The sequence below is a fragment of the Lynx canadensis genome, chromosome E1 (genome assembly GCF_007474595.2).
Source record: "Lynx canadensis isolate LIC74 chromosome E1, mLynCan4.pri.v2, whole genome shotgun sequence".
Lineage (NCBI taxonomy): Eukaryota > Metazoa > Chordata > Mammalia > Carnivora > Felidae > Lynx > Lynx canadensis.
Window position 1 is genome coordinate 27216922 of NC_044316.2, and position 14583 is coordinate 27231504.

The following is a 14583-nucleotide window of genomic DNA, read 5'->3' on the forward strand; positions in this document are numbered from 1 at the left end:
TAAAAATAGTTTTCTCTAAAATATTACCAAAAAATTTAGGAAAAGTACATAGAAATATCAAAATAAGTAGCCAAGCAGGACCACATATACTTCATTGGAGGCCCAAGAAAATTAAAATTAATTAAAGAACAGGCAAGCAATAATAATAGAAAACCTCTTTTTTAAAAAAATTGCACCAATATGACCAGAGATGTCTTTTAGGATAAAGGAGTCAAATTTACAAGAGACACCAAAGTTAATAAGACATTATTTAAATCAAGAATGGAAGGGGTGCCTGGATGGCTCAGTTGGTTAAATGTCTGACTCTTGATTTCAACTTGGGATTTTCTCTGTCCCTCTCTCTCTGTCCCTCTCCCTTGTTCTCTCTCTCTCTCTCACTCAAAATAAACTTAAAAAAGAATGGAAATTAGTACAATCAGTTGTCATAGGGGAGAAAATGTTAAAAAATAAAGCATATCAGAAATAGCTGACCTGTTTCATCATAAAGAAAAAACTGATGTCTGTAGAGGTTAAGTAGTTTGCCTAAGACTACACACCTAGTGACTGACGTTATAAAGGTCACCAATCTTAATTAACTTCAAGGGGTTGGTTGGAGAAGATAGTATTGATCTTCTGAAAAATAAAAGATTAATGAATGATTCCTTAGGTTGTCATTTCAATCCCATCTCCAATTGCACTGCCCAAATCATTAGTGCACTAGATAGCAGATGCAATTGCCTAGGAATATATATCACTGGGATCAGAGGGCATTTACCCGAGTTCTGAAGGAACCCATAAATTACGTTGTGATACTATTCAAGATAAGAAAACTGGTGATTAGATTGGTAGACTGCCGTCAAGATTCCCAGCTATGACAATGGGAATGTGATACTAGGCTAGAACATGGTTCAACTTTCTGTAGGGCAATTTAGCAATATGTATCAAAATGCAAAATGTGTATATCCCTTGCCCCAACAATCCAAGGTCTAACAGTTTATTCTGCAAAGAAAGCTTCACAAGTATTATTAAACAGGGTATGAATGCATCATGATGTTCCATTATTGTTTGTAGGAGCCCTAAGTCAGAAAGAACCTAAATATCAAATAACAAAAGACAGACTGTAAATCATTTGGGAAAATGATGCAGCCATTAATGACATACTTTCATTTATTGACAGGAAAAATGGCTGCCACATGTTGTTGAGTGAAAAAAAGTACATTACAAAAGAAGATGTACTCTGCAATTATTTAAAATTGAATACATATTTGCATGTGCATAAATGCATAGAGATGCCTAGAAGGATATTCACTAAAATGTTGCAAGTGGTTGACAGAGTACTAGCAGAGCAACAGAATTTCAAGTAATTTATTCTTACCTTTAAACATTTTTAAAATAAGGGATATAGTGACTGCATACTGGTTTTACAAAAACATCTAAGATATATTCAAAAACAAAACAAAAAACAATGTTTTAAATGGGATTATAAATTAGGTAGTCTTACTTTTATATTGAGAAAACAGCTAGGATAAAATCAAAGCTAAAAATCACTGGAAATTCAAGTACTGTACATATAACTTAGTAGGAAAAAGGGAGTAATAATGAACTGTTGTAACATAGTCCTCTAAGAGTGGAATAAAAAGGAAGCATAGGATATAATTTACACCTTAGAAATTTGTCTTATACCTATTCAAGTAGAAAATGATTTTTAGGGTGCCTGGGTGGCTCAGTTGGTTAAGCTTCCAGCTCTTGATTTTGGCTCAGGTCATGATCTCAGGGTTCATGGGATTGAGCCCTGGGTCAGGCTGATAGCACAGAGTCTGCTTGGGATTCTCTCTCTCCCTCTCTCTCTGTCTCTCTCTCTCTGCCCCTCCCTCATGCTTTCTCTCTCTCAAAATAAATAAACACTAAAATAAGTAAATAAATGAATAAATAAACCACAGAAAGATACAAGAGGAAAGGTACAAATCAAGTCTACAAAACTGCTATACATCATGGTGCTTACTGCAGTGTTTTGCAGGCACTAGGCACTGTTTACCTGATTATAAAAGGTAGGACTAAAACTAACCAAAATTTATTCACCATCTCCAAAACTATTAGAATTATGGTATACCTTTAAAAAGTAAATTCAAGATAAATTATAGTTATTATCAACAATATTTATGTGCCAGAGCACCTGGGTGACTCAGTCAGTTGAGCGTCAGACTTCAGTTCAGGTCATGATCTCACCGCTTATGGGTTTGAGCCCCCTGTTCAGGCTCTGTGCAGACTGCTGGGAGCCTGGAGCCTGCTTTGGATCTGTGTCTCCTTCTCTCTCTGCCCCTCCCCCACTCACACTCTGTCTCTCTCTCTCTCAAAAATAAATAAACATTTAAAAAAATTTATGTATGTACCCCTCTATTACTCCTCACAAATATCCATTGTGATAAATAATAATTATCTTTTTCATTTTAGAGAAAACAATACTCAAGAATTAAGTAAATTGTCCAGGTTTCTTAAGTGGTAGATTTTTTCTTTTTCTTTTTTTTTTTTTTTTGCTTCAATTTACTATAGTACTATTTTATACAGGAGAAAATCTGGAACAAAAGATGGTATAATATAAAGACTCAGGGGGCGCCTGGGTGGCTCAGTTGGTTAAGTGTCCAACTTCAGCTCAGGTCATGATCTCGTGGTCCATGGGTTCGAGCCCCGCATCGGGCTCTGTGCTGACAGCTCAGAGCCTGGAGCCTGCTTCGGATTCTGTGTGTCTCTCTCTCTGCTCCTCCCCTGCTCACACTCTGTCTCTCTCTTTCTCTCAAAAATAAATAAACATTAAAAGATTCAGTACAGTTTTAGACAGAATCAAGATTCATAGTCTTAAAAGAAACTACGAAGCTTTGGTGGTATCATACCAAATGTTTTTCTGACATTAAAAACTCACCCATTCATATGTCTTAAGACCAGAGTCATTCAGTTGGAGGAATTGGCAGTTTTCATTCTTATATTTTTTTGAAAAGGAAGAGCACAGCTTTAAAATTAGAGTTCTCAGTTTAAATTCTGACTTTGCTACTCCCTAGGTATGTGACCTTGAACAAATTATTTAACCACTTCAACCTTCAATTTCTTGGTCTATAAAATAGGGGTAATATTTATCTTGCAATATTTTGAGGATTAGAGGCAATGTAGACAAAACATGTAGTAATATCCTAACAAGTGGATATTCATAAATAGCTATTATTATTGTGTGCCATTCAATAAAGAGTAGCTATTTTATTCTTGTAAATCAGGCTTTCCTAGTCCCACTTTTCTAATTTCTTTGTTTTACTTTTTCTTGGAACTTGTTTGCTTTTCAACTAAGATACAGATTTCCTGTTTAAGTAGTACAGAGGAACCTAACTTTAATACAACATGTGAAGCCATTTTGAAAAATCAGAATAACATAATACACATGACAGAAAGATTTATATTAGTTCTTTAAATAATAAGCACTCCTTGAATAAAATATAATTTACTTCCTAAAATTCTATGCAACTTTTCATAGACACATCAAAGGTTATCCTGTGAAGTCCCTCCTGACCTAGTGATTCTTTAAAACAAAAACAAAAACAAAAACAAAAACAAAACAATTTAGGGGCACCTGGGTGGTTCAGCTGGTTAAGCGTGGGACTTTGGCTCAGGTCATGATCTCTGGTTTGTGGGTTCCAGCCCCACGGCAGGCTCTGTGCTGACAGCTAGGAGCCTGGAGCCTGCTTGATTCGTTGTGTGTGTCTCTCTCTCAAAAATAAAATAAACATTAAAAATTTTTTTCAAAAATCAATTTCAGGGCAACTGGGTGGCTCAGTTGTTTAAGTATCTGACTCCAGCTCAGGTCATGATCTTGCCATCTGTGAGTTCAAGCCCCCCTGACACTTGTGTCAGGCTCTGTGCTTAGAGCTCAGAGCCTCAAGCCTGCTTCAGATTTTGTCTCCCTTTCTTCTGCCCCTCCCCCACTCGAGCTTTCTTTCTCTCTCTCTCTCAAAAATAAACATTAAAAAAATTTTTTTAAATCAAAAAATTTGAATCATCTGCTTATATTTCCATAAAAAAAGAAACATCTGCTAAGCAAAGGACAATGCAAGAGCTGCTACAGAAGAAACATAATTTCTTTAATAAAATCATCATTTTTGAAGTTTGCTGACTAAGGTTTGTATCAGTAATGAGAAAAGCAGTAAGCGATACAAACTGCATAGTCCACATTTCTCTAATGCAACACTCTATGAGCCAATTTATGGATAAAAACAAACATGCAGAAGTTCTGCAACTGTTTTTTAAGCAGGCTATAAATAGAAATAGCATACAAAGTTTGTTTCAGAAGTTCAAATTAGGGTGGCTTCTGCAATCAAAAATCATTAAGGAAAATCACTAATTTAAGCAGGAATATAAAGTTTTTCCATATAGAATGACATCAAAGAAACAAAGGAAAGAAAAGGCACGAGTTTGCTCTTTTGACACCTAATTTTTCTTACAAACTACTTTGTTACGGTTTCTTTAATCTACCAGTTTATACAACTTGTTATTCAAGTCTTAGATGCTACTAAAAAAAACAAAACCATTATTAATACAGGTCCTACAGAGCAATCTAGTTATATTTCCAAATGCAGTAGCCTATTTAATAAAACCAACCAAGAACCATGCTTAATACAAAAGCAATTGTGATTGTTAAAACCGATATACAAGTAATTATAAATTAAAAGGATGAAAAATAAAGATGGGATGCAAGAAAAATGTAGGTTAATTTTCATATTGGCTCACATTCTCCTTAAAAAAATTTTTTTTCAATGTTATTTTTTTGAGAGACAGAGCGTGAGAGGAGGAGGGGCAGAGAGAGAGACACAGAATCTGAAGCTGACTTCAGTCTCTGAGCTGTCAGCACAGACCACAAAATCATGGCCTGAGTCAAAGTCAGATGCTTAACTGACTGGGCCACCCTCACAGACTCCTTCTCTTAATTGAACTATAATAAAATTGGCATAAAAATACCTTTAATTAAGTCACAGTTCTAAATTGGCTATTACATTTTCTCCCCTAACATCAAAATCTAAATAACTGCTTTACGTTGGTAGCAAGATGTATTAAGCAAATGCTGTATTTCATACGTATTGAGACTAAAATCTCCAATTCTTTTTACCCAGTATTTCAAATCAATGTTTCCAGGAAAATATAATCAATTACACTACAATTTTGGTGTGTTCACTTATTCCGTGTATTTATTTAATTGGTGATAAATTAGCATCATGTTGACGCTGGTGAAAGTTAACCATAGATTGATAGGCTCTCTATCATTTAGTGGTTGTTTCACATACAGAAATTCTTACAGGGTAACTTTTTATTTTTTTTTAATTTTTTTTTTTTAACGTTTATTTATTTTTGAGACAGAGACAGAGCATGAACGGCGGAGGGTCAGAGAGAGGGAGACAAAGAATCCAAAACAGGCTCCAGGCTCTGAGCTGTCAGCACAGAGCCTGACGCGGGGCTCGAACTCACGGGCTGTGAGATCATGACCTGAGCCGAAGTCGGCCGCCCAACCGACTGAGCCACCCAGGCGCTCCCCAGGGTCTTTTTAAAGGGTAAAGTGTGTATTACTATTTTGGATTAAAAAGTTTTACTTCAGGGGCACCTGGCTCAGTTGGTAGAGTAAGCAATTCTGATCTCGGGGTTGTGAGTTCAAGCCCCAGGCTGTGTGTAGAGATTACTTAAAAAAAAAAGAAAAAAGGCCTTAGTGCACCTGAGTAGCTCAGATGGTTAAGCAGCCAACTCTTGGTTTCAGCTCACATCATGATCTGATGTTTTGTGGGTTCAAGCCCCATATCAGGCTCCAAGCTGGCAGCATAGAGTCTGTTTGGGATTCTCTCTCTCTCCTCCTCTCTTTCTTTTGCTCTCACTCTTGCTCTCTCAAAATAAATAAATAAACTTAAAAAAATAATAAAGCCTTAAAAAAAAGTATTAGTTCAGATAGCATTCCTTTAAAATATGCTATCGCATCAGTCCAGGAATAAAATGGCAAAAACAAAACAATTTGACTCAGGTACTAGAATTGTGAGCCAAACAATAGGGCTTTTTTTGCAATTAATCCTCATACTTTTGCCAGATAACCTACTGGATCATCTTGTTTTGAAACTAATTTCAGAAGCAGCATCTTAAGGAAAATCCCAGCTAAAACATCATTTTTTAACCAAAGCAAAATTTTGGTTCAACATGATTAGGCAACATTCAGTTATGATAGAAACATGTTTTATTATGGACAGTGAAACAGAAACAAAAAAAAAAACCCAAAGGTATCAACCAGATATTTATGTCCTTTCCTGCAAGAACCAATGTTTATTAAGAAGGTACAGGCCCGTTTACAATAAATATCAATAACATCATGAAAGAGTGGAACTATTGTATCAATACTGAACTCCTGTAACCAAAGCACATTCTGTATTTAAGGAAACACAGCATACACGTACCAAAACAAAAACAAAGAAACAAAATGAAAAAAAAAACCAAACCCATACACAGCAAAATCAAACATCAGCCTTAAAATGGAACCAGCTATAGGGGCACCTGCGTGGCTCAGTCAGTTGAGCATCGACTTCGGCTCAGGTCATGATCTCACGGGTTGGGTTCAAGGCCCACATCAGGCTCTGTATTGACTCAGAGCCTGGAGCCTGCTTCAGATTCTGTGTCTCCCTCTCTCACTGCCCTCCCCTCCCCACACTGTCTCTCCTTCAAAAATAAATAAACATTAGAAAAAAAATATTTCTTTAATTAAAAAAAAAAAGATGGAACTGGCTATAAAACACTTATTGTGTTACTGCTTTAAGAACTCCACGGAGCACCTTGTAACTCATTAACTGCACGTTTTCCTTAGGAGGGAAACAAGGTCCTCTCTCAGTCACATATGCATAAGGAAATCTCAAAACCCAGAGGCCATCTGGTGGAAGAGTGATTTCTTGTTTTTCTGGGTAGAATACTGGACATGGTGGTGGGCCTGGTTGAACCTGAAAAGTAAAGGCAATATACTTATTTTTGCATTTTTCATTAAAGAAATACCTGAAAGATAAGTGCCTAAACAAACAGTAAGTTCAAAGAGCATATAAGATTAAGTAGGTAATAGGTAAACTAATCATATCCAAAATTACATTATTGAGTCTCAACTATTATCCTATTTTTCTACAGATTTTTCTTTTTTTTTTTCTACAGATTTTTAACTTCAAGTTCTGCCTTTGAACTAAACAATGTGAATTGATGGTGTGAACTGAGAAATACACCGCAATTTATTTTTCAAGAACTAGATTAGGTATAAAAGGTATTTAAGATTAAGACCTGTTTAATGAAATATTAGATATTATCCTGCACTTTTTAAAAAACAATCAAAACAAGCATCAGCATTTTTTGTCTGAAAACAGAAAAGGGTCATATTTCTTACCTGGGGCATTAGTATTATCTGCAAAGGAGCATCAGGAACTACAACAAAAAGCCTCATAAGTTGAGCATAATGTGGTTTTAGCCCTCTACCCTGAGATGATGACAGAATATATAAGGGCATATCACTATTCAGGGCTTTTAAAGCGGACTCCTTTGGCCCACTTCCCATTACTTTCATTACTTTGTCAGGTCCTGAACACATAAACCTCCGACCTCTAGAGTCTTCATATTCAAAGCCCACAAATGCTCGAGCTATGTCATCTCTCCGTCTTCCTCTCCCCATTACTACTGCACTTCTCTTTCCAGGAATAGCTTTATTTGGAGCAGGCCAAGAATTTGTGTCTAAGTCTCCTTCATCTTCAGCTCTAGTCCTGATGACAATGTCCCAAGGCATAAGATAGTTTGTTCCTGGAATGAAGCCTTGTTGGTCTAAACCTGTATGAAAGTTATAAGACTTAGCAGGGCCTAATTTAACCAATGACCAGCTGGAGAATTTGGGTAGTAGACCTTTAGGGCAATTTGAATGTAGCATGCCTGGGAGATACTCAACTGTGGATGCCTGTCTATCAACCAAGTTTGGTCTCTTCTCAGTTTTTACTTCTCCTTGACCATGAACTTCTGGATTATCTCCTCCTGCCTGTGGATCAGCTGGATAGGTACCTAAACTATCTGTGGACTGGCCTAAACTCAAAGCTAAACTCAGGCTTGTGCTCTCTCCTTGGGTTTGAGGTTCTTTTTCTTTAAGTTTATCAGCATCTGCATCTGGAGGGGCAGGAGAAGATTCATTTTTGGCAGGAGCAGGATCTGGAGTACTTGGTTCAAATACTGGGAAATTGATATGATCCAATTTTCCACAACATTTTTCTTCCAGAAGCTATGGAGGAAGAAACAAAACAAAACAACTTTGTGACCTTTTCATTTAAAATAACAGATTCTTCACTCTAAAAAGCAAGATTAACAATTAATGGGTAAGGGGTGCCTAGGTGGCTCAGTCGGTTAAGCGTCTGGCTTCAGCTCAGGTCACAATCTCACCATTTGTGAGTGAGCCCTGCATCAGGCTCTGTGCTGATGGCTCAGAGCCTGGAGCCTGCTTCAGATTCTGTGTCTTCCTCTCTCTCTGCCTTTCCCCTGCTCATGCTCTGTCCCTGTCTCTCTCAAAAATAAATAAACATTAAAAAAAAAAATTAATGGGTAAGCAAATAAGTTCATATAAAGAACTTTCCCTTGTCTATATATCACACTCAAGTCACATTTACTTTCCTAGATTTTTTTCTAACATTAAAATAAAAATGTTTATTTATTTGAGGAGCCTGGGTTGCTCAGTTAAGCGTCTGACTCCTGGTTTTGGCTCAGGTCATGATCCCACAGTTGGTGAGATCAAACAGCCGCATTGGGCTCTGTGCTGAAAGCACGGAACCTGCTTGGGATTCTTTCTCCCCCCTCTCTCTGCTTCTCCCCCCACTCATGCTCTCTCCCTCAAAATAAATAAACTTAAAAAACTTTTTTTAATTAAAATTTTTAAAAATGTTTATTTATTTATTTTGAGAGGGAGAGAGCGAGTGTGAGTGAGGGAGAGGCAGAGAGAGAGGAGAGAGAGGATCCTAAGCAGGCTCAACTCTGTCAGCGTAGACCCTGTTGCGGGGCTTGATCTCATAAACCATGGGATTATGACCTGAGCTGAAATCAAGAGCCAGATGCTTAACTGAGAGAGCCTCCCAGGTGCCCCTACTTTTCTAAATATTTTGCTTCTGAAAATATGTACTTTTACTTAGATGGTAGTTAAAAAAAAAGAAAGGAAGGAAGGAAGGAAGGAAGGAAGGAAGGAAGGAAGGAAGGAAGGAAAAAAGGGAGGAAGATGAAAAAATCAGAGTCTACCTGATAAAAGTCATAGTTAGCTGCCTTGATATCAAAGGGATCATCTCGAGGTGCTTGTTTCCTTCCACAGTTACAGGCACCAGTAGATCGAGCTCGGCTGTTGTGATACAGCACAGGAGGATTTCTATCAGCCTCTGGTTTTTCTCCTGGAAAACATAACACTTACTGTTAATTTCACACACACAATGCAGAGTCAAAGTTATTTTATATTCTATTGCATCTAACCCCAAAATTTCTCCAAACAGTACTTTGGAAATGAGATTACAAAAACAAACAAACAAACACCAAAAACACAAAACCTTGAGTATATACACATAACAGAAGAAGCACTGAAAATTCTTAAAATGATACACATTTTCAATCTAAAGTTTTAGATGTTTAGGGTTTCTTTTCTTTTTTTTTTTTTTTTAAGATGTTTAGGGGTTCTAAGTACATTTTATCATCATCATGGTGACCTTACATTTTCAATGAATTCATTTTAGTTCAACAAAAACTCCAAAATAAAAATGTTAATATGAAATTTCTGAAACTTTATACTCTTTAATAATTCTAATTTAATAATCCCCTATGGATCATCCTTTAAATACAAGAAAATAATTAGTAGTCATAGTTGTTATTTTCTTTTTACAACAGGAGAGAAAACTTAAATTTGATTCAACTAAATTTCTGTGGGGCTTTTTATAATTATCAATACATAGTGAAAAGCCTCTCTTAAAACAAGAATAAATGGCACCTGACTGGCTCAGTCAATAGAGTATGCGACTCTTCATCTTGGGGTTGTGTGTTTGAGCCCCACATTAGGCATAGAGATTACTTACAAAAATAAATAAAATAATAATAATAATCTTTTAAAAAAATAATAAAAACACAGCTCAGTTTTGATTTCAAAATGCTGAGAAAATTTTAGCTACCTGATTTAGGTAATGAGTGAAACTTATGTACACAGTGTTGATCAGTTAAACTCCTTTCCTCACAGAGCTGATGGCCATTGCTCCAAAACTTGTAGCAGTCCTCATGTAACTGCATGGCATACTTGTGAAAGGCTGGACCCCTAGCATGTTGACTGTATACTCGAAGAGCCTGGGCAAGCTGATTCTTATGGACAGTCATTGTGTAGTTATGAGGCAAGTTTGACTGATAGGCACTATGGGCCATGGGTAAAGCTTTTTGGCAACGGTTTTCTGAGAATTTGGTGTCAATATCCAAAAACCCTTCCAAGACTTTAATACTGCTTAAAATCTTAGATGTTAGCTCCCCAGTGGGAGATCCCAGGTCCTCCTCTTTCCCATCTATAGCTACTTCATACAGTTTTGAAGCTGCTGAGATCCACTTCTGATAAGTGGGAAGTTCAAAATGGGAAGGCTGTGGGTTCCTGCCCACACTGTCATCAAAACCTTTCTTGCTTAGGACTAACTCCACATGCTGCCATAGAAATTCCCGAAGAGTGAAATCCACTAGCTGCCCTGAAGAACTGGAACTGCTGCTGTCAATGTGAAAAGAAAGCTGCTGTCGGCTATGCTGCCTCATCACCTGGTATCGCCTGGGCCCAGAAAGGGGTGCAGGCACCAGCAAAGATTCTGGGTCCTTCACAGTACAATGACTCCTAAGTTGGTCCAGCAACATGCCTACTGGGTCCTCCTCTTGGCTTCCGGGAACTATGTACACAAAAGCTTGGTTGGCAGGCACAGTAAAGAGGCAATTGATACTCTGATTAGTTAAGACGCGACTCTTCCTAAAGATTCTATAGATCTGGTCCTCCAGGGCATGCTGCAGTCTCCTTTTGGGAGAATGCTTCTTGGGCTTGTCTGGATGAGTTGGGTCTTGGCTCCGAGGAGGTTCCACTTTGAGGGCTCCATTGAGTTGAAAGAGGAAAAGGAGTCTAGGAGGGCAAGGTCGGCAGTTTAGTTTCCAGTCTTTGCCAACTGGACAATCCTTAATGGCTGTTTTGAGGAGGGGCAGTACCTTCTGTCTCAGTCCATCAAGGGCTCTGAATACTCGATCATACGTGATGTCAAAAGAGCAAGTGGGATGGACCAGAAGCAGGATGTGACAAACGGAGAAAAGGTAAAGGAGACTGAGACACTGCAGCTTCTCTTGGTGCTTCCAGAACTCGTGCGCTTCTGCATGAGGTAAAGAGAGGCCACCTCCAGCTTCCCCACTCTGAAGGGCACGACAAGCCCGCAGAAGCTGGGAATTGTCACAGATGGAAGTGAGAAGCAGATAAAGAACTTTGCTTTCTTGATTGTAATAGGCCTGCAGAAGGCTGTAGTCCTGGGAGCCTGGCTCAGTTCGGTTCCCTTCAGCGGTAGCTACACCTCCCCGAACTGAATCCCCCGCCCCAGCCCCAGCCCCAGCCCCAGCGTCTCCGGCTCCACCAGCCTCCCCGACGGCGCCAGCCTCGGTCCTGATTCCAGGCCCTGAGTCCCCAGGATCTTGGTGGCGAAAGAGGGGAAAGACCTGTCGGTCGCAAACCGTATTCACAAGTGAGAACTTCTCGGAATTCAGTCGCAGAGCCGTCTTGCCGAAGATTCCTACCACGCAGATCTCATCCTCTCGCCAAGGAGGCTCGGGTCCACCAGCCACGCTCCCTCCGCCCTCTGTAGGGGACCCCTCGGGACTTTCAGAGCCGGTCCAGGATGAAGCGCCCATTAGAAGCTCTCGCAAGCTGACAGGACCCGCCATGGTGCAGAGACTTCTTTGGACTCTTTCCGGTCCGCCCTGAAAACCTAACCGGCTTTCGTCCAACTTTAAAAACCCTCCTCCGCTTCTTCAGTTCCTGCTTTCCTCTCATTTTTAGGTTCCGCACCTCGCTCATCCTCTCCTGGTTTTTGTGGTTTTCCCTACTCCTCCACCACGGTTTAAGATTTTCCTCAACCGGGGACTGTAGGAATTGAGAGATTAAAAAAAAAAAAAAAAAAAAAAAAAAAAGTGGAAACAGCTGGTTTGCATTTCAAGGAGTACAAAAACACTGCAAAAGAAGCTTGTCAAGTGACTTGCAAAAATGGAAAAATGGTTCAGTTTAAGCTCTAAAATCTTGATATAGAAGGTGTAGTCTTCAGGACGAAGGGGGAGTTAGAAATGCAGAATCTCAGGCTCCAATCCAGACCTACCGAATCAGAGCATGCATTTCAACTAAATGCTAACGAATAGTTTCACTGCCCTAAAAATCCTCTATGTGCCACCTATTCATTCTTCCTTTCTCCAACCCCTAACAACCACTGATATTTTTACTGTCTCCATAGTTTGGCCTTTTCTGCAGTGTCATATAGTTGGAATAATACAGTATATAACCTTTTCAGTTTGGCTTCTTTCACTTAGTAATATGCATTTAAGTTTCCTCCATGTCTTTTCATGCTTTGATAGCTCATTTCTCTTTAGTGTTGAATAATATTCTGTTACCTAGATGTACCACGGTTTACTTATCCATTTGCATACTAGAATACATCTTAATTGCTTCCAAGTTTTGGAAAATATTAATAAAGCTGCTACAAACATCTATGTGCAGGTTTTGGGTAGATATCCTTTGTATTTTCTTTTAAAGATTTTTTATTTTTAAGTAATCTCCACACCCAATATGAGGCTTGAACTCACAATTCTGAGATCAAGAGTTGCACACTCTACTAGCTGAGCTAGCCAGGTGCCTCCCTCTTTATTTTTTAAAATTAATTTTTTTATTGAAGTAGAGTTGACATATTACATTACAACAGAGTGATTCAAAATATATTATGAAATGTTCACTGTGATAATTATAGTTACCTTCTGTCACCATAGTTATTACAATATTATTTTTTTAAGTAATCTCTACACCCAACATGGGACTCAAAGCCACAACCCCGAGATCAGGTCACATCCTCCACTAACTGAGCCAGCCAGGCACCCCTACAATATTATTCACTATACTTCCTATGCTGTACTTTTCATCTTTTATTTTTATCGATTTTCTAATTTTTCTACAATGAACACTTTTGTCAACTTGTAATATTGAACAATGCTTCCTTGAAAAAAAATGTGGAAAGCCTTAACTCAATATTTGATTTAGTTGATTGGAGGTTTGAATGGCTAGATTCATTTTTTTAAAATACTCTTGGCTTTAAGATATAGAAATGGAATTGGATAATTTGTTTTTAATGAGTTCTTACTTGTGATGTCAAATAATGACAAAATAATAACAAACACAGATCATTTACTTTGTGTATGGCTCTGTGTTAAATCCTTATCAAGAATTGTCTCATTTAGGTATGATCTTACTTATATATGGAATCTAAAAGAACCTAGGTCATAGAAATGGAGAACAGGGGCACCTGGGTGGCTCAGTAGTTGCTTAAGTGTCCAACTCTTGATTTTGACTCAAGTCATGATCTCACAGCTCATGGGTCTGAGCACCCCTGTCGGGTTCTGCACTGACAGCATGGAGCCTGCTTGGGATTCTCTTTCTCTTCCTCTCTCTCTACCCTCCCCCTGCTCATGTGCTCTCTCTCTCTGTCTCTGTCTCTGTCTCTCAAAATAAATACATAGACTTGGGGTGCCTGGGTGGCTCAGTTGGTTGAACATCCAAATTTGGCTCAGGTCATGATCTCATGGCTCATGAGTTCAAGCTCCACATTGGGCTCATGGCTGTCAGTGCAGAGCCCTCTTCAGATCCTCTGTCCCCCCCCCCCCCCACTCTTGATCTCTCTCTCTCTCTCAAAAATAAATAAACATTAAAAAAAAAAACAAAATAAATAAATAGACCTAAAACATGAATTAAAAAAAAATAAATAAATGGAGAACAGACTGGTGGTTGCTGGGCCAGGGTGGGGGGTGCAGATATGGGTGAAGGTGGTCAAAAGGTATATACTTCCAGTATTAAGGTAAGTAAGGTCTGGGGATGCAATGTACAGCATAGTGACTATACTTAACAATACTGTATTGTATATTTGAAAGTTGCTAAGAGAAAACATCTTAAAAAGGGCACCTGGCTGGCTCAGACAGTAAAACTTGAGACTCTTGATCTCAGAATGTTTAGTTTGAGCCCCGTATTTGGGTAGAATTTACTTTAAAAAAAAAGTTCTCATCACAAAAAATTGTAACTATATGAGGTGATGGATGTAACTAAATTTACTGTGGAAATAATTTTGCAATATATGCATATATCAAATCATGATGTTGTATGTCTTAAACTAATACAATGCTATATGTTAATTATATCTAAATAAAACTTGGGTGGGGGAAAGAATTATCTCATTTAATTCTCAAAGGAAAGATGGAACCCTAAGTCATGGTGATGGTGTTTTAATAAATTAAGCTATATTAGGCTTCTCAACC

General features: G+C 38.3%; 1 protein-coding gene across 1 annotated transcript; it reads right to left on the bottom strand.

Annotated features, from left to right (window-relative positions):
* Positions 1 to 6690: 6690 nt before the first annotated feature.
* On the bottom strand, positions 6691 to 11981 carry SMG8 (SMG8 nonsense mediated mRNA decay factor). The gene is made up of 4 exons (XM_030295179.1): positions 10191 to 11981; positions 9280 to 9425; positions 7406 to 8278; positions 6691 to 6977 (listed from the first exon to the last, which is right to left on the bottom strand). Exons 1-4 carry the CDS (start codon positions 11959 to 11961, stop codon positions 6780 to 6782), a joined length of 2988 nt encoding a protein of 995 aa, XP_030151039.1. The 5' UTR covers positions 11962 to 11981; the 3' UTR covers positions 6691 to 6779.
* Positions 11982 to 14583: the final 2602 nt, after the last annotated feature.